The sequence below is a fragment of the Brachionichthys hirsutus genome, chromosome 18 (genome assembly GCF_040956055.1).
Source record: "Brachionichthys hirsutus isolate HB-005 chromosome 18, CSIRO-AGI_Bhir_v1, whole genome shotgun sequence".
NCBI classification, from domain to species: domain Eukaryota; kingdom Metazoa; phylum Chordata; class Actinopteri; order Lophiiformes; family Brachionichthyidae; genus Brachionichthys; species Brachionichthys hirsutus.
In genome coordinates, this window is record NC_090914.1 from 9112602 (window position 1) to 9132069 (window position 19468).

The 19468-nt window shown below is 48.9% G+C and overlaps 2 protein-coding genes across 2 annotated transcripts; both read left to right on the forward strand.

Annotated features, from left to right (window-relative positions):
* Window positions 1–59: 59 nt before the first annotated feature.
* Window positions 60–7552, forward strand: tulp4b (TUB like protein 4b). The gene is made up of 15 exons (XM_068752228.1): window positions 60–77; window positions 646–915; window positions 1351–1479; window positions 1553–1714; window positions 1794–1971; window positions 2048–2155; window positions 2232–2389; window positions 2465–2689; window positions 2774–3008; window positions 3104–3245; window positions 3357–3504; window positions 3646–3739; window positions 3819–3962; window positions 4041–7273; window positions 7436–7552. Exons 1-15 carry the CDS (start codon window positions 60–62, stop codon window positions 7550–7552), a joined length of 5361 nt encoding a protein of 1786 aa, XP_068608329.1.
* Window positions 7553–10247: 2695 nt separating this feature from the next.
* Window positions 10248–19298, forward strand: slc18b1 (solute carrier family 18 member B1). Its single transcript, XM_068751982.1, has 13 exons — window positions 10248–10377; window positions 10577–10713; window positions 12493–12588; window positions 12680–12753; window positions 12858–13005; window positions 13659–13815; window positions 13906–14042; window positions 14119–14220; window positions 14292–14383; window positions 18576–18671; window positions 18748–18822; window positions 18934–19027; window positions 19120–19298. The coding sequence occupies exons 1-13, from the start codon at window positions 10347–10349 to the stop codon at window positions 19204–19206; spliced, it is 1326 nt and encodes a 441-aa protein (XP_068608083.1). The 5' UTR covers window positions 10248–10346; the 3' UTR covers window positions 19207–19298.
* The last annotated feature ends 170 nt before the right edge of the window (window positions 19299–19468 follow it).

Sequence of the window (19468 nt, forward strand, 5' to 3'; positions counted from 1 at the left end):
TTCAGAGCATCACCTGCACGGAGACATGGACACCGTCGATGGAGGCTTCTTAACTCAACATGCCCAGGAACTATGAGGTGTGTTTCGCTGCTTACAGAACCCTCTGATGTCTATCAGTGAGCATCTGAAAGGAGAAAAGGGGGTTGGACAATATGAGTATTTCATCTTAATGACGTCATCGACTGCATCATCACAATCAGGGCAAGGTGATGTCACCGTTATGGCATGGCTTTCTGCCTCATGTCAAAGTAACACTGACCCTGCATTATCTTTACTACCTGTAGGGGGCGGTGTCCTGTCTCTGTCGCTATGACCCGACATAAGGGAATAGATCTGGATAAGTCTCTACATACAACAAAGTGAAACATGTGATCTAGAATCCAGATCCAGATCCAGATCCAGGATAGGATAGGCTTCAAAAAGCTTTGCTTCTGCCTATTCCTTTTTTGGTTGTAATGTATGTTTAGTTTTGTTTAAGTTGTATTGATTAATTTTTTTGTCTCAATCTGACAACCAAAATAAAAATCATCATCATCATCATCATCATCAGATCCAGAGAACCTCAGCTGTTAGAGGCGTTCATATGCGACCTCTGGGAGTTTGGTGTAAGCTGAATGACCCCCGTTCCTCTGCTTTGCCTCCCAGCCTGGCCAATCAGTAGGGATGTTGGCCGCCGTGGAGCATGGTCCCATCCTCTGCAGCGACTCCAACATCCTCTGCCTTTCGTGGAAAGGCCGAGTCCCAAAGAGCGAAAAGGACAAGCCGGTGTGCCGGAGGCGGTACTTCGAGGAGGGCTGGCTCGCCACGGGGAACGGGAGAGGAGTCGTTGGTGTGACGTTCACGTCGAGCCACTGCAGGAGGGACAGAACTACGCCTCAGAGAATTAATTTTAACCTCCGGGGACACAACAGCGAGGTGCGTTTTTAAGCTCATCACGGAAAGTGGCAGAGTTTCTTCTTCCCCTGAGAGCTTTCTGATGAACCTGACGTTGACAAACTCAAAATATCATTGGTTTATTCTCTTTGGTATAAAAAAAGAAAAGAAAAAGAGTTAAAGCGTTACCCAAAAGCAAATAACAATCCTGAAATATAAAGATGAGGAATGGCGGACACGACCGCTCTGTGGATCTCGGAGGACCAGTGTCTCTGTCCGCTGACTGAGCCGACCAGCACGAAGCCGTCCCGGTACGCGATGAGCGCCTGAGTGCCGTCGTGTGACCAGGTGAAGTCGCTCACCTGGAGGACAGGCGGCAGAATGAACGTCATCTACACGTCTTCTACATGTAGTGCAGAGGATGACATTCTCTCCCTCACCTTACTTCCTGTCAGTAGTATTTTTGGACTTTTGCAGGTTGTCTTGGTGCGTTGGAACGAACCCTTTCAGAAGCTGGCCACCTGTGACATGGAGGGAGGAATCTTTGTCTGGATCCAGTACGAAGGGAGATGGTCCGTCGAGCTCGTGAACGACAGAGGAGCACAGGTAAGTGTCCTCCGCCGCGAGGCGGGGACAGACAGACGTGTAGATGACGTTCATTCTGCCGCCTGTCCTCCAGGTGAGCGACTTCACCTGGTCACACGACGGCACTCAGGCGCTCATCGCGTACCGGGACGGCTTCGTGCTGGTCGGCTCAGTCAGCGGACAGAGACACTGGTCCTCCGAGATCAACCTGGAGAGTCAGATCACCTGTGGAATCTGGACGCCTGATGACCAACAGGTGCATTTTCCATTCCTGAATGACATCTGGCGTTACTTAATCCGTTAACTCTAACCTGAATGCACGATGTTCCTTCCAGGTCTTGTTTGGTACAGCGGACGGTCAGGTGATCGTGATGGACTGTCACGGACGAATGCTCGCCCACGTCCTGCTCCACGAGTCGGATGGAATCGTCGGCATGTCCTGGAACTGCCCCGATTTCCTGGTGGAGGATAGCACAGAGAGCGACACCGACTCTGACGACGTGCTGCCTTCAGGTGCGTGCCCCGCCCGTACGGCAACTCGCCACCTGCGTCCAGCGGTGAAACGCTCGCCCATTTCTCTTCTTTCAAGTGCGGCGAGTCAAACCCGTGTTGACGGTCACCTTCCTGTCAGGAGACATCAGCTTGATGAACAACTATGACGATCTCGCTCCTGCTGTGATTGGCTCAGGGCTGAAAGGTATTAGCGGCCGTGTTTGCCGACGAGTGCGCCGGTCCTCTGACGACAGCGCTTGTTGCGCTCTTTCCCTGAGCAGATGTCGAGGCCCAGTGGTGTTCCCAGGGAGACCTGCTGGCTGTGGCCGGCATGGAGAGACATGCGGAGTCAGCCTGCGCATCCATCGCGAGGAATGCGCTTGTTAAGTTCTACAATGTTCAAGGAGAGCACATCTACACTTTGGAAACGCCGGCACAGGTGAGATGAGATAAAATGGACGTTGCTTCCCCTCGCTGTGAGCGGAGAGCTGATGGCGATTGAACTGTTTCCCAGCGACCCATCACCACCATCTGTTGGGGTCACAGAGACTCCCGTCTGTTTCTGGCCTGCGGACCGGCCCTGTATGTGGTTCGCGTGGAGCACCGGGTGGCCAGCCTCCAGCTGCTTTGCCAGCAAGGAATCGCCAGCGCCCTCCGAGAGGAGAAGGACGTGGGGAAACTGAACATGCCCTCCCTGCTCTGCTCTTACGTCACCAGTGCTTTCATCCCCACCATCAAGGTGCGCCATCCTCCATGACTAGCGTCCAGCGTCTCATCGCTTCTCATCTGCTGACTCAGACATGTTTTCACGTGTTTGTTCCAGCCCCCGATCCCCGAGCCCAACAACATCCGGGACTTTGTCAGCTATCCCACAGCCGGGAACGAGAGGCTCCACTGCACCATGAAGCGAGCAGAGGACAGTCCGGACGCAGGCGGACCCTGCTACACTCTGTACCTTGAGTATTTAGGAGGACTGGTGCCTATTCTCAAAGGAAGGCGCATCAGTAAACTACGACCCGAGTTTGTCATTATGGATCCAAAAACGGACAGCAAAGCAGGCGAGCACCCGGGGAGTGTCGGGGCAAGCAAGTTTAATGTTCCGTTCACATTCAAGAGGGCGTGTCTTGAACCGGTTCCGTTTCTGCCCATCCAGAGGAGCTGTGTGTGAACCCCGTGATCTCCTACGCTGACAGCTGTAACTGCTCGGACTCCAGTGACATCGAGCTGAGCGACGAGTGGGTCGGCAAGAAGTCGCCGAAGCTATCCCGTGGAAACAGGTCTTCCCAGCGCTACATGTCAGACGTTATTTAAGCAACCTTTACCCAAATCCCTGCATTGTTTTTTAATCTCCCAATCCCGAGTATGTCCCAAAGCATTTGATTCAATTTGCCGCTTTTATTTGAAAGGTTGAACATGATGGAATCGAGAAAATCTCCCAAGCATTCACGCGCCAACCAGGAAGGCCAGCGGTCACCACGGCTGCCAACAAAGAAGCCCGCAGTTCGTTCTCCCAGTCTGACGCGGCGAGAGTTTTTGATGGATGGGATCACAGAGGTGTGGATCTAGTTTTTTTTGCCTCATATGTCAAAATACTTTTTTTTCACAATCATTTAATGTAAACCTGTGAAGCTCCTGAAATGTTTTTTGGACCATGAAACACCACCTGACTTAATTCTTATCTTCTCTGCGCCAAAGCACAACTACCTCGCTCAAGTCACATCCAACATTTGGGGCACAAAGTTCAAAATTGTCGGACTCGCCTCTTTTCTCCCCGCCAACCTCGGTGCAGGTAAACTTTGCAGAAGCTACAGCTGCACGCCTCGTGGAATATTTTGTTCCCCCCACGGTGACTTTCTCCTGTGTTCCAGTCATCTATAAGACAAGTTTGCTTCATCTGCAACCGAGGCAGATGACGATCTACCTTCCGGAAGTGAGGAAGATTTCTCATGACTTCATGAGCCTGCCTGTGTTCAACCCCAATGTGTTCAGTGAGGATGAGGATGATCTACCGGGTATGAATAAATCATTTGTATTGTATTCTTAAATTAATTCAGTTCATGTTAACGGTTCTCCTTTGTGTTTCTCTACAGCGATGGGTCCATCTGGAGTGGGAGGAGACAACCCTCCCTGTACAGTCAACATTCCCATTGCTCCAATCCACAGCCCGGCTCAGGCCATGTCTCCCACTCAGAGTATCGGCCTGGTTCAATCTCTTCTGGCCAATCAGAATATTCAGCTTGACGTCCTGACCAACCCGACGGCCACGGCGGCAGCGTCGGCTGCTTCTGTTCCCGTCACAGATCACAGCCAGGATGCAACCCCCTACCCAGTACCGATTCGATACTCAAGCCCCGGTCAGGTGATCGTCAATGGGATGGAAATGGGTCCCCTTCTTCCCGGCACTCTTCCTCCTCCACCTCACCGTCTCCCGCCACAGCCTCACCCACAGAGGTCGCATTCACAGCAGCCTCGTCCCCAGCAGCCCAAACAGATGGGACAAATGCAAACACAGCAAGCGCAGACAATGCATCATCATCATCATCATCATCAGCAACAGCAACAGCAACAGCAACAGCAGCATCCGTCCCAAGCGCCGCCGCAGCAGCAGCTACAGCAGCTGCAGCGACTGCAACATCAGCAACACCAGGTTCAGCAACACCAACAGATGCAACCAAATCAACTGCAAGCGACGCCACAAAACCTCCAGCACCAACACCAGATCCAGCAGCAGCAGCAGCAAATGCAGCTGCAGCACGAGCACATGCAGCAGCAGCAGCAGCAGATGCAGCAGCAGCAGCAGCAGATCCGGCAGCAGATCCAGGAGATGAGGCAGCAGCAGCAGCAACTCCAGCAGCAGCATCAACAGATCCAGCAACAGCATCAACAGATGCAGCAGCAGCACCAGCAGATGCAGCAGCAGCTGAAGATGCAGATGACGCTGCCGCCTCCTCCAACCGGCTACCCTACCATTTCTTTACAGCAGATTCACCTTCTGGCGCAGATTCCTCCTCCCACCACCGGACCAGGGCTTAACAGGGGAGGCCATGGACACACTCTTAAGCCAAGTCTGCCGAGAACCTTGCCTCCTTTCACTGATATGGAAGGATCTATAGAGATACAGATGAGGAAGGTCAATCCACCTCCTCCCTACCCTGGCACGATGGTGTCTGCGGCGCAAGCCACAGCTGCTATACCTCAAACTCTTGTCACAAACTGTGACAGCCCAGGCGTCCTGGCGCCAGAACCCTGTCTCAAGAAGGATGAGTTTTTGCTTCATCCCGTCACCTTACAGTACCCAACACCGCTGGGGTACGAAAGGATCACAACCTTTGACAGTAGTGGAAATGTGGAGGAGGTTTGCCGGCCACGACGGCGTGCCATTCGCAACCAAACCGCCTATGCTATCCAGGGCTCAGCCACGCTCAAAGTCACTTCCTCTGAGAACAAAAAAATTCAGCTTCCCTACAGTTCAGCGACACTGAGTCGTCTCTCGGTCCCTCGATACTCCATACCTAGCGGAGACCCTCCTCCTTACCCTGATCCAGCCAATCAAGTAAGCACTACACTTCCTCCACCCCAGAGAATCGACAGCAGTCTGATTCACGCTACGCTACGGCGTGAACGGAGGGACATGGGACTGAAAGTGCCGCAGTTGATGGAAAGCTCCAGAACCCTTCCTTCCAAAGCGAAAATAAACAGCGCACTGGGGCTCAGCTACCAGCAGAGGGTGCCCACTGCGTTGTACACATGCACGCAGTGCAGCAGCAGCAGCACCAGTGTCAGTGTCACCGGTGGCGGAACCACGAGTAGTGGCATTGCAGGCGGTACAGTGGTGAGGCAGGACTTCCCACCAGGGAAGGGAGCGCATCACAGTACCATCATCGTGCACTCCAAGGGCGCCTCGCCTCTGGCTTCCCAGTCGGCTTACAGCCTTCTCGGTGCTGTCGACAACAGCAGAGACAGGACGGTGTACGTTAACTCTGCCTTCACAGAAGACGAGGCTTTAAGTCAGTGTCACCTTGACAAACGTCAGCTGGCCCTTGGCGATGTCAGCTTAACAGTCAAACACCCCCCACCTTACCAGTGGGACACCTCCACGACAGAGGAGTTCTGGCTGACCCCAGAACAAACCATGATAGGCCCGCCACCTCATAAACCGCCTCCACTCATCATTAGTCAGGCTCGGCACTTGGACATGACTCGACTGCCGTTTGTCCTCACGGCCAAACCTCCGAGCAGTCCGACCACGGGCACGCTTACTTTCCCATCAGGGTACCAGATATCTCTTTCGCCTTTTCCTCCAGGGGTGGGTCACAGCGGCCCTGCACTTCAGACTCTACAAACCCCTCCACAGCAGTGCTCTCCAAATGAAGTGGTTGCTTCTGTCCCTTTCGCTCAGCAAGATCCCAACTTGGTGTTGCCTCCTGGCTATTCTCCGAATCTAGCGAACTTGGCTTGCTGTCCCCTCCCTCCAATGTACCCTGGGGCCAGCTCGTGTGCTGGACTTCAGCTGCACCCTGTCAACCTTCACCCTTGGAACCCTTACCCCTGCCCTCCTCCCATGCAAGATCCTCCGGCACCCCCTCTCCCCACGAAAACTCACCAGATTTTAGAGAAGCCGGTTCTGTCACCACCTCCTCCTACCGCACCTCCTCCCCCACCCCCTCTGCCCCCTCCTCCTCTTCCACCAAATGAGCCACTACCCAAAAGTGCCACCGAAGATCTGGCGGAGTCTGCCAACAACTTTCCGGAGCCATCGTCCCTGACTGAGAGCCCTGCGCAAGAGTCGGAACGCTTCAACAAAAAGAGCCGCAAAAGGCTGGACAGCAGAGCCGAGGAGGCGAGCATGTCCACCGTCTCTGAGGGCAAATCCAGAAAGGAGGTGCGTGGGCTCTCTGACTTCAACTCCCTTATTTCAAGTCCGAGGCTTGGCAGCAGGGAGAAGAAGAAGCCCAAGGGCCCGAGAGAGCAACTCAACAAAACCAAGAAGATGAGCAGGACCGCAAACGAGTTCCAGGATAGTTCGGAGAGTGAGCCGGAGCTGTTCATCAGCGGCGACGAGCTCATGAACCAAAATCAGAGTAGCAAGAAGAGCTGGAAGAACAAGCGCAGCATGCGCATGGCCAGCGAGCTGGAGGAGATAAAGAGCCGAAAAGCAAATGAAAGGGAGGACCGCAGTTTGGGAAGTCAGGGCTTTGTCTATGTTATGGCCAACAAGCAGCCATTGTGGAATGAAGCCACCCAGGTCTACCAGCTTGATTTCGGAGGGCGAGTCACACAGGAGTCGGCAAAGAACTTTCAAATTGAGCTGGATGGGCGACAGGTAAATTCCTGGGAATGCCTCAAGGGATTGCCTTTAGATTTGAAACAGACGCAGAAGCACCAGTCACTATTTAGAAAGACAAAAACAAGAGAGTCACCATCAGTTTAAATGCAATGAAAATATTTGTGTTCCTTAATACATGCTTTTTTTTTTGTCTCTTAGGTGATGCAGTTTGGACGAATTGATGGGAATGCTTATATCCTAGATTTCCAGTATCCTTTCTCAGCAGTGCAGGCGTTCGCTGTTGCCTTGGCCAACGTGACTCAACGGTTGAAGTGAAAAGGTTATTTTGTGAAGCTCGGTGTGTTGGGCTGTCAGTGGGAAGTGTTGTGGTTGTTCTTTCTAAAAGAGGAGCTCACATGGCTTCAATACTGTGACAAAGCCATGTCACATTAATTCAATTCAGATTTAACAGGAACGCTTTCACCGTAACATCGAATAAAAGTCCAGTGAAGTTTATAAATTCACAAAGCATTTCTGGAGATTCACATTCAAACGGAACCAGAATCAGAATCGGCTTTATTGGCCAGATATGTGTGCACACAGACAGTGTTTTTGACGTACTTCATGGCACTAGTGATAATCGATGATGGGCAACAAAACTGAACAATAAAGCGAAGACAGGACAACTATGTGCAAATCAAGTGTTATTTTACCAATGTTAAGATTAGCAACATAGCCGCTATGTTAAATGCATCCTGTCTGAGGAATGCGTTCCAAACAGAGAAACTCCATCGGCTTTGGGTGAGGAAGATAATCACACAGTTTTTGCAAAACAAACAAACATTTAATCATTTTAAATGATTAAGTTGATCACATTTTTGTGTTAAATGTTTTCTACATTATATGAAAATTGACAGAATATATTAATAACTGCAACATAAGAGTCAACCATAGTTTACATATATTCTATATTCATGATACTTTTATGAAGTGCTGCAATGAACAGAAATTCATATGTTCTTGACCAGATCGTTACTGAGTCAGAGCCAAAATGATCTGATCATGTGTAAATGTTCATCTTCATTTAATTTCTGAAGCCCTTCAGCAAGTCAGTCATGCTACCAGGGACTTAATGTGCCAAATACATCCAAAAAGACATGTTTAGCTTAGTGTTAGCGTGGAAGGTGGTGGAAAATGGCTCCATCCCCACATTAATGCCGAGATGCTCTCTTGATTGGCTCTGTGTTGTTTTCAGTGGGTGTTTATGATGCTGCTACATCAGTAGTTCTTTAGATAAGTAGAGCTTATGTGCAATAACGCTGCATAGAGCCGATGTACTTGGAAACGCAAAGCTGCTCGCACTTTCTAAGTGACTTCATGATGCGCTTGAAAAATTGCTTTTATGTTGCTAATTTTAGTAATTTGTACTTTGCCTTTGCATTAACATGATACCGAGTGAGAATAATAACATTTCAAAGGTTCTCCAGAAGGTGGGAATTCCATGTAGATTTGGTGCTAACGTATAAAGAAACAACAGCGGAAGGGTTTGCACTTTGTCTTCTGCTAATCAAAGGTTATTTTAAAGAGTATAAACAGAAAGTGTTTTGGGTCAGGCTGCAGTGACAGTGTGTCAGTGATCAGCAATACTGCATATCAATAGTTGTTTGCCCGATTTATTTCTATTATTTTGTGAAGGTACAATTAAAGATATATGTTCACATAGAATTTAAGATCTAATAAAAATAATTTGTTCCAAATGTTTTTGTGCTATGTTTTATTTTTTATATTAGGAAGATATATCTATATCTAGATATCTATATCTATATCTATATAGATATATCTCTCCTGCTAACAGCAATACCAGTACTGTACTGTGTACTCATTGATAGGGAGAGAGCTGTGCCAATCAATTTGGGTTTAAAACCAAGCATGGTACTGACGTGTATTTATGGACTGAAAGAAGTGATTGACATGTATAAGGCTAAAAACTCCTCTGTATTGGTGGGCTTCATCGATGCCTCTAAGGCATTTGACCGTGTGAACCATCGGAAGCTGTTCCCGAAGCTGAGGGAGAGAGCTGTGCCAAACTGCCTCCTTTGTATCCTGGCATATTGGTATGCAAATCAGACCATGCGGGTTAGGTGGGGTAATGTGGTCTCTCCTCCTTTTACTGTGGGGAACGGTGTCCGCCAGGGTGGGCTTCTTTCGCCGGTACTTTTTAACTTTTACATGAATGATCTCTCTGTGCAGCTCAACAGCTGTAACACTGGATGTGTGCTTGGTGACACCTTGATCAATCACTTTATGTATGCTGACGACCTGGCCATATTGTCACCGAGCAGTGCTGGCTCCCAGCAGCTCCTGGACATATGCACTGGCTATGATATCAGGTTTGATGTAAAGTATAATGCCAAGAAGAGTGCCGTCATGGTCTGCAGAACCAGAGAGGATAAGGGTTTGGACTTCCCAAACTTTTATCTGTCAGGGCAAGTGCTGTCTGTCTGCAGCAGAACTAAATATCTGGGCCACATCATCAATGACCAGCTGGGAGATGAGGATGACATCATCAATGACCAGCTGGGAGATGATGATGACATCATCAATGACCAGCTGGGAGATGATGATGACATGTATAGACAGCGGCGGATGCTGTATGCGCAGGCCAACATGCTGAAGAAGAAATTTAGTTTTTGCTCTGAAGCGGTCAAAGTCACCCTCTTCAGGGCCTTTTGTACGCCACTCTATACTGCCCCCTTGTGGATCAAGTACAAACAGGCCAGCATGCAGAAGTTGAGGGTGGCATACATTGTGTGTAAATGTTGTAAATATTATGTGTGTTTTTTTAATTGGACCATTGTGACTGCAAGAAAGATTTGATTGGTTGATTGATTGATTGATAGTCTGAAACGCTGTGCCTTTATTTTGAAAGTCACACCGGATAAAGCGTGGCTCTTAAATGTTGGCGTCACGCGTTGTAGCGGAATCCTTATCGGGGCGTCGCTGTGTGCGCTGCTGCGCGCGTTGAGGACACATCACCGCCGTCCATGCTCCCGGGACCTCTCGCGTTCCTGTCCGGTATGCGTGTCCGTCCCGACTCTCCGTAAAGGACGACAAACCCGGGAAATTAAAAATGGACGCGCAGGATAATCAGCAACAAACAGGTTGGTCACTTGTAACTGTTTGGTAACTTTTCACATTGCGTAATTTAATGGCCACACATTTCATAATCATCCGGGGAGAAAAAAAAACTGGATTAGCCTGCAGGTTTTCGAATAATTCCTTCATGAATTTAACTCTCGCTTATCGATATATTATAATGTCACATCTACGTTATTCCACGTGACGTTTTTCTTCTGACAGATGACGTCTCTCCGGCCGAGCCGAGCCCTCCCCGGAGGATGAGCAGGCAGGAGATCCTCACCTTAATATCCATAGCGTCCGTCAACTTCAGTTCGATGATCTGCTACTCCATTTTAGGCCCGTTTTTCCCCAATGAGGTGAGGCGACCCGACCCCCCAGCAATAAAGTTTATCTCAATTTATTATTACTTATTCTTCTGTTCATTAAAAGCCTGAATTCATCGGTGATGAAACTGGTCTGACAAGAAGGTCAGTTTTAGTGGTGAGGGTGCCGGGCACCTGGGAAAGAAAGTGAGCTCCATTACAGATGTATTTAGAAAGGGAAGGTGCCGCAGGGTGCGACCTCTAAGGATTTGAAACTTTTACTTAGTGACCGTAGAAGGGTGGATTAAAGGTGGATTAAATCTCCCCCCCCCCCCACCGGCTAGAGTTTGCACTAGGCTAATAGAAAACACACCCAGTGGTAGAACGAACAGCACCCAGCAGGCCAGATAATAAAAAGCAGCCATATATCGCCCCGACGACGGGAAGCTTTAGTGCGGCGTAAAGTAACAGGATCTAAATAAAGGTTCTAATGTTGAAATAAAGGTTCTAATCTTCATTTAGCCACAGGATGTGTTTCTATAGCAGCTGATGCCTCTGTATAGGACAGAGGCGTCAGCTGCTATAGAAACAAAGCATGTCTTTGAAACAAAGAATAGTCTCCTGTTTGGAGGCCGTAATAGTTAGTAACGGTCTCATGTCAGAGGTGAGGAAGGCAGACCTCCATCTGAACCCCCCCCCTGCGGGGGGAAGAATCATGTGCTCGACATGAGCAGGCTGGAGAACTGTTCTAGTCATCGGATAGAAGCACTCAGGTGGTGCCATGTTGGCGAAGGGTGGCTGTAAATGTACAACAAGGTGTTGATCAATATTTACTGCAGCAGGGAATCAAAGGAACTGATTAGGATGTGTAGGTCAGACATTGCTGTGACCTCACAAACCGGTGTCGAGTGTTACACCGTGAACGGAATCTGGTAGAGATTGATTCTGAAATGTCCCAGAAGTTTTGATTTATTTAAGCTTGGAAGTACAGGAAATGGAGTACGGCAAGGGGGGCTTCTGTCTCCAGCCCTGTTTAACCTTTACATGGATAGCCTGTCGAAGCAGTTGGGGAAGTGCAAGACAGGTTGTCTGATCGGGGACACTCTGTTAAACCATCTGATGTACGCAGAAGACTTGGCAATTATGTCCCCCAGTACTGTTGGGTTCCAGCAGCTGTTGGATATATGCTCCGAGTATGGGGTTGAGTTTGATGTACAGTACAATGCAAAAAAAGAGTGTGGTATTGATATGTAGGACCAAGGAGGATCAGAAGCTGCACTTTCCAATGTTTTACCTGTCGGGGCAATCCCTCTGTGTATCTAACTGTGTGGAATACCTTGGGCACATCATAACAGACAAGATGGAAGACGATGCTGACATGTATAGGATGTCAGCATGTTGTATGCGGATGTTGTATGTCCAAGCAAACATGCTAGTCCGTAAATTCCATTATTGTTCTGATGATGTGAAAGTGAGCTTGTTTCGGGCTTACTGCACGCCTATGTACACGGCCCCATTGTGGGTCCGCTATAGGAAGGAGACCCTGTGCAAACTTCAGGTGGCATATAATGACTGCCTGAGGATACTGCTGGGGAAGCCAAGGAGCAGCAGTGCCAGAAAGCTCTTTTGTGACTCAGGACTAAGCACTCTACACGCCCTCTTGAGGAACCTGATGCTCTAGTTCATGTCCCGACTTGATGAGTCCCGAAACAGTGTTATATTGGATGCTCACAAATCCCAGGTGCAGCTCGGTCAGATGTTAATCATATCTATGGAAACATTGGTATTGGTGTCTGTTAAGACTCTCCTGCACAATAAATGATTTCTCCGCAGGCGGTGAGGAAGGGAGCCAGCCAAACTGTCATCGGCCTCATATTCGGCTGCTACGCCGTCTGCAATCTGATTGGCTCGTTGATCCTGGGAAGATATGTAAGGTTCACTGCATTCTCTCCCATCAGCTTGCTTTGTGTAGTGCGTGATTTACTGCCCTGCCGTTTACTCTCGCTGTCGTTCCACTCAGATCGTTCAAATCGGTGCAAAGTTCATGCTGGTGGGCGGGCTCTTCGTTTCCGCGGGCTGCACCATTCTGTTTGGGTGAGTGTTGATCCGATGGACGCAAACGGAACTCCAACTCTTTCAGCACAAACTTTGAACCCGACCTATCTGTTATGTTGTGATTCTTGTGTCCCTCTTTGCAGATTGCTCACGCGAGTCCCTTCGGGAGCCCCTTTCATCGTTATGTGTTTCATCGTGCGTTCCGTCGACGCCGTGGGATTCGCCGCCGCCATGACTTCCTCTTTTGCCATGGTAGCGAAGATTTACCCGAACAATGTGGCGACTGTTTTGGTGAGTGCGCGCCAATTGTCGCGCAAACAAGGTTGTGTTGTTTAGCCGTTAGCATCACGAGCAGACAGGAAAAGCATTCCGGTTGTTTTTGTTGTTGTTACCCTCGCCGAAGAGGAGGCGAGGGTGTTGCAATTGGGTGCGTTTGTTTGTCTGTCTGTTTGTTTGTCTGTCTGTTTGTTTGTCTGTCCGAGCGCATAACTCAACAAAAACTAGTAACCTAATCGACTTGAAATTTTAACACAAGCAAGGTTCTGTCCGTGGCTCTGTCCTCCCCGAGAATGCCGTTGATCCGGATCTGGATCCCGATTCTAGAATTATTTTTTACATCTGGAATTGTGCCTGTGCTGTAAACTGCCACTTTAAGAGGGAGGGACACGAATGGCATGATGGGGGAAAAGAGTCCAGAAGGAGTCTTGTAGTACGTTCCGGAGCAGCAAGCTAGAGCAGGTTTGGCCCCTCTGATCCGGAAGCCCTGTTTACTGTCTCACAAGATCCAATAGTCTTTCGGAGGCGAGGGTCTGCAATCTCTGATTGTCGTTTTCTAGTTGTTGTTGTTGCCCCTCCCGCAGTGATCCGGTGCTGCTGCTGATACACAATCCGGTCACACACTCACCAGAGGGTTGTTTTAACGCCCCCTTTCTCTCTCTCTTCAGGGCAGTTTGGAGGTTTTCACAGGGCTGGGTCTCATTGTGGGCCCCCCAGTCGGGGGCTGGTTGTACCAGGCGTTCGGATACGAAGTTCCATTCATGCTTCTGGGAGGTTTCCTGCTGATCATGGTTCCCTTCAACATTTGCATCCTGCCGACCATCGGTAGCATTTCAGCGCATTTACTAATTTGACACTTTTCGGGTTTCGGGTCAGTAGATCCTCTCCGCTGACGCTCTGCTTTCGTCCTCCCAGCTGCGGCTCCGTCGAAGGATTCGTTCTTGCGTCTCCTCACCAAAGCGAAGATCGCCCTGATCTGTTATGTGAGCTTCACCCTCAGCGCGGGGCTGGGCCTCCTGGACGCCACGTTGTCCCTCTTTGCCATGAAGACGGTAATCCCCCCTCAGCCGATGAAGCCGACCGACCGCAGGCGGCGGGAATCATTAATTCCCTTTCCGTTGCGTCTAGTTTGGCCTCTCACCCGGATACGTGGGGTTCATCATGCTCGGTCTGTCTTTGCCCTACTGCCTGGTGTCACCACTGCTCGGATACTTTACCGATAGGCATCCCGTGAGTTTGGAAGCTAATGTGGCTAATCCCTTCCAGAAGCGGGACACTTTGAACTTCTCTCTCCGTCTCAGGCGATCAGGCCTTGGTTAATGGTGATTGGAGGCGGCGTCACAGCCGTCGGCTTCTGTATGCTCGGCCCCGCCCCCTTCCTTCACATCCCGAGGTGAGCATGCTGTTTGCTTAGCATTAAAGTGGCAGGGGGTGAGCATATTACCCACTGTAGGGGTTTTACCAAACCCTCTTCCGGTTCTTGTTCTCCGTTGTGGGTGCGTATTCAATGAGGAGAATGTGGGTTAAGATTAAGACATTTATATAATTAACAGATCAGTACAGTTAGTTCAGATATCAGCGATGAGATTCCAACACAGCTCTCGTGCCCGCGCTTCGTTGGAATGAAGATGCTTCCTGCTTCGTCCTCACGTCATTCTGTCCCCTGAAGGCGGGACTTTGCCCCAGCCAATCTAAGCCCATATTTACCTGAATGGGTGAAAGAAAAGAGAGACAGAGACACGCCTCCCTGCCTGTCCTGTCCAGGTGTCTTTGTCATGTGGTCTTCACCACACCTCTCGCCTTCGGCTCTGGCCAAAGCTAACTCTGCAGCCAGATATCTGCTCATTTCTCAAACGAACCTGATTCCTGTCTACTCTCACATGCTCACGGATTCAAAATGTAAACCTGCTCCTCACCGGGACGCTGTCAGGAGCACCGGGCTGATGGCCCGCGTCTCCGTTATATGTCCCCTCATCAAAGAAAAAGTCCTCCTCTGTAAGATTCCTGTGGTCCTGCTCTCAACATGGCAAAAACACAATTGTAATCAGTCCATCTACTATTACTCACAACACAAAATATACTACTACTACTTCTTACTTCTTCTCGTCCCATTCTAGTCTAGCTGCACACGCTTCTTCTCTTCCATTCCACATTCGCCATCATTCTGCGCTGATGACGCTGCACACCTGAAGTCATTCACTTTCTATCCATCTATCTACTCCGTTTGACTTCTGTCTCCCTGAGACCTTCTCATTCACACACGCTACTCTATTGTACTCCTGCTCTCCTTCACTGCTGTCCTGCGCTCCTCTACTACTGAACTAATATATAACTCCTCCAGTTTATTATTATTCAATGCATCCTCCCTAACTATTCTACATCCTAAAAACTATACCGTCATTATTAGAACACAATGCCGGTCTAACAAAATAACTATCTATCCCGTGTCCCACACGGGGCTCCTCTCATTCTTATACTCACCTTCTCCCGTCTTCTCCTCTTCCTCCGTCTCACTCAGGTGTTTTCTGGTCTCACCGAGTCCTCTCTCCGCGTCCGTTGGTGGGTCAGCTCCGATGTTGAGGGACTCGTTCCACCAATCACTGATCTTCTGGATGTTTCCTTTCATCTCCAGGCTGCACTGTGCTTCTGTACAGCCTGAGGGGATCCCAGGTTCTGTTCCCGATGTTCTCTCAGAACCCTCTCTCTGGGTTCAGTCTCCTGGTGTGTCGTCTGGGTCCTGCAGAAGACTTTCTTGTACATTGGGACAAGAGCTGTACTACAGAATTAGTGTGAGATGCATTTAGATGAGAGAGAGGTGTGTCTGAGGATACTGATGATGTGAATATCCTCGTGAAGCCTGGGACCTTCGTCCCCTGATGGGCTAATTAGTGGACGGGTGAATGAGCTTTAGCTAACTGTAGCTGAGTTTTAGTTAGCTCAGTGTCCGCATCGGCTTCTTTATTTATATTTTTATCAAAGAAATGAGTCACATATGTAGCCCACTGCTCTGATGTTTACTAAATGTGATTGTATTTTAGGTTCCAGTGTCCGAATCAACGTCTGTCTAAACAGCGCCTCTGTTGTGTCAGTAAAATCTCCCATCTGTGGTTATCCATGCGTCTCCACCGTCTCTCGGAGATGGCAGCTTATTGTTATGTGTTCTGCATCCAGCAATGTAAATTGTGAATTGGTGTGCGTCACCTGTCCGTCGCCGTCCCTGGTTAGGCGCAGTGGCATCGCATATTTGGGGTTTTTCTTCGGGTGTCCTCTGAGATCATGGATTTTAGTCTCATATTTACCAAAACCTCACGTCATCTCCTGCTCTCGGCCTGACATTACAGGCCTCAGATTGTCCACCCGTCTCTTCCTTCTTCTCTTCTGCTCGGATCAGCAGAAGTCCGTCTCGTCGTTTCCGTCGTCTAGTCTTACAGTCTCCAATTCACATCTGAATTGAGACCATTGTCTTTGTCTTAAAGTGGTCCCAATATTCATGTCAAACAAACGTCACATGTACTTACAAGATATCTAGAAGTTTACTCATGTATTTACAAGATAATTACAACTTCAGCCCTAGTGTTTACAAGGTAATTTACATTTCAGCTCAGGTGAGGATGCCACATGTTCAGATGAGTAGGATTTTGTTTCTCACCTTCTGGACGCTCAGTGGACCGCAGAGCTTCGCCGACTGGGCCGTGTGGTGGTGCCATTCTCTCCGGTGGGGCCTAATAAGGGCCTTCCCCTTTCTTAACATCTCAGTCATTTAATAATGTGTTTTAAGTGAGAGTGTGTGACTCTTGGATCTCCCGCTCATGAGGGCTGCGTTCCTAAAACACAGCTCTCACTACATGAGGCTCATCTATGTGCGTGAGTGTGTGTGCGTGTGTGTGTGTTTAACAAAGAAGTGCGACTCACCCCCACCACACAGCACCGGAGTCAGAGGCGTCCCCTCTGGTCCCCTGCTGATGCCAGAGCTCTGGTTTGCTTGGTCTGGAAACACATTTTATTGACCCACAGTATAAACTGTCTTTGTAGTGTCTCCTTCCCCAGGTCTGGAATTCGCCCCCCCCCTTTGGGGCATTAAGGGTGGATTGGGTGTGTGATAACCAAATGGCAACCCCCCTGCTGACGAGAAAAACAGTCCCAGAGTTACATTTTCAACTATACAACTGAGGCCTCACTGGGCCATAAAAAGCCTATTATTCTTATTCAGACTACACGTTTATTCTCCTGTGGTCGTCATGACTACTTGAGGTGTAGTGTTTGTATGTCTGTGCGTTTTACCTGTTCTTGTCCATCGCTGGTTCATCATCAATAGTCTTGGAACCTTCTCGGATGGTTTGTGTGTCATGCTTACATAATTACAGAAACACAGCATCGTACCTGTCCACCGTTCTGTGCTTCTAACCCCCTGCTCCTGTCCCCCTTAGCATGTGCGTGTTTGTTCTTAAGAAAACTCCCTGTGGCTATTATCTCCCTCGTTCCGGAGCTCGGAGTTATAAAAGTGGGGGGATGATCTGGTACATCCCCATTCCTGTGCTTAGCTGAGCAAATGGTGGGGGTCGAATGGCTTCAAACGTGTCCCAAGACCGAGCGGACGTGAGAGGGCCCTTCTCGCCCAACTCAGCCATAAAAAGACAGGCATTCAGCCACTCGTCCTCCCTGAACCCACCATTTTGTGATTTTCCCTCCACTATGCTGATCTGGAGTTTTCTTAAATTGTCTCCTCTAATCCTGTGTAGACCTGCCCCCAATGCTCTGGTCTGGAGGCCGCAGCTTCGGCTGTTGTCCTGCTCGCCATCTTGTCTCCGTGCCATGCAGCTCTGTCTGCACCTGGAAGATGTTCTTAAACTCTTTAAGCATCATTTTTCCTTATTACATGTGTCCTTCTCTCATGCTTACCCGTTCTCCATTGTCTTCCAGTTCTCCCTTCTTTCTTAAACGACTTTTTCCTTCACTTACCGAAACACATGACTTCTTCCTTCTTCTTCTTAGAAGTCATACATCATCAGTTGTTTCTTCAACCAGTATCTTATTACTGCTTTGCAATTCTACATATGTTTCTATATTTAGGTGTTTATTCTCAGGTGGGGGTGTTGTCTCCCTCGAATGGATAAGACAGGGCTGCAGTTCCCCCCCCCCCCCCCCCCCCATCCATCCGTCTTTTACTTATAGCAACCTTAGATCTCCATGCTCCCCCACGCTAGCTGTGTGTGTGTGTTCCATTCACAGCAAGTTTGCATAACATCTCCCCCCATGGCCCTGCCGATGAGCCATCAGCAGCCATTTTGACTCAACATTTCACTTTAACAGACAATCAATTTTTCCTATCTAAATTACCTATTAGACGTCTTTCGGACCCCGCTCTATCCTCACTTTATCCCAAGAGTACAGGTCTTGAAACCTCTAAGCGCTGCTTTTTTACTCCGGAACCCTAATTAGAATTATACGTCAAACCCAGCGTCTCAGGTGGGTAAGATGCTCACTGGAGCGTTGCTCAGATGGACCGGGCTCCAACGCCGTTAGCTGACCTGCCCAGATTAGCTCTTCTGACCTTGTGTTTGTCCGTCTTGTCTTCACGTTTGCAGTCAGCTGTGGCTGCTGGTCCTCATGCTGTCTCTCATTGGGCTCTCTCTGGGAATGACCGCAATCCCAACGTTCCCTGAAATCATCTCCAGTACATAGTGAGTCTCCTCACACCCGTGACCCTGTACTTGCGTGTGTGACGGGAAGTGACGTTGTCGTCCTCGTTGTCTGCAGTGAACTGGGATATGAAGAAGGTCTGAGCACCCTCGGGATGGTCTCTGGACTATTCGGTGCCTTTTGGTCCTTGGGGTAAGTCCCGCTGGTTTTTGCCTGAAGAGCAGATAATTCAAGGAAGAAGAAAATGTATTAAAATCGGGAGATCCAGGAAATCCTTACTCCAATGTTCTTTTTGTATTAAAGGATGTTTTACGGGCCGACAATCGGAGGCCTCATCACGCAACACCTGGGCTTTCAGTGGGCGGCTGTAGTCCAAGGAGCTTTGGCGTTCTTGGGTGTAAGTAAACATTTATTCAGCATTTATCCATGAAGGATACAAAAGCAATGTGGTTTGAACCCCTTTGATGATTTGGTGACCTCTGCCCTCAGTCCTTCCTCATCGCCTTGTATTACCTGTGTGAACGACGGACGAGTGAAGCCACGCCCCTCCTGATGGAAAGACACCCTTCAGAATAAAACGGCGGCGACTCGGGGATTGACCTCAAGACCACAGTGTCTTATTTTTGGTTTTGTTAAATTTTTTGAATTAAATTTTGTTGTAAAATGATTTCATTCGAGTATTGAGTATTTTAAGTACTCTTATATGATATACTATGGTATACATTAGGTTCAGCCTTACAGTATAAAAAACCCCTTCATCTTAAAACTGAATTTGAAGAATTTAGCACAATCAATAATGGAGTCAAACACTTGAATTAAATGGATCTCGCAAAGATTT

What these genes read in the sequence shown, in the direction of transcription:
- tulp4b (XM_068752228.1), top strand. An exon ending in TGACGACGTGCTGCCTTCAG is followed by an intron (nt 1,972 to 2,047) that starts GTGCGTGCCCCG and finishes TCTTCTTTCAAG; the next exon opens with TGCGGCGAGTCAAACCCGTG. An exon ending in GATTGGCTCAGGGCTGAAAG is followed by an intron (nt 2,156 to 2,231) that starts GTATTAGCGGCC and finishes TTCCCTGAGCAG; the next exon opens with ATGTCGAGGCCCAGTGGTGT.
- slc18b1 (XM_068751982.1), top strand. Translation starts at nt 10,347, where the DNA reads ATGGACGCGCAGGATAATCAGCAACAAACAG. An exon ending in CGTTGATCCTGGGAAGATAT is followed by an intron (nt 12,589 to 12,679) that starts GTAAGGTTCACT and finishes CGTTCCACTCAG; the next exon opens with ATCGTTCAAATCGGTGCAAA. An exon ending in CCCTTCCTTCACATCCCGAG is followed by an intron (nt 14,384 to 18,575) that starts GTGAGCATGCTG and finishes TCACGTTTGCAG; the next exon opens with TCAGCTGTGGCTGCTGGTCC.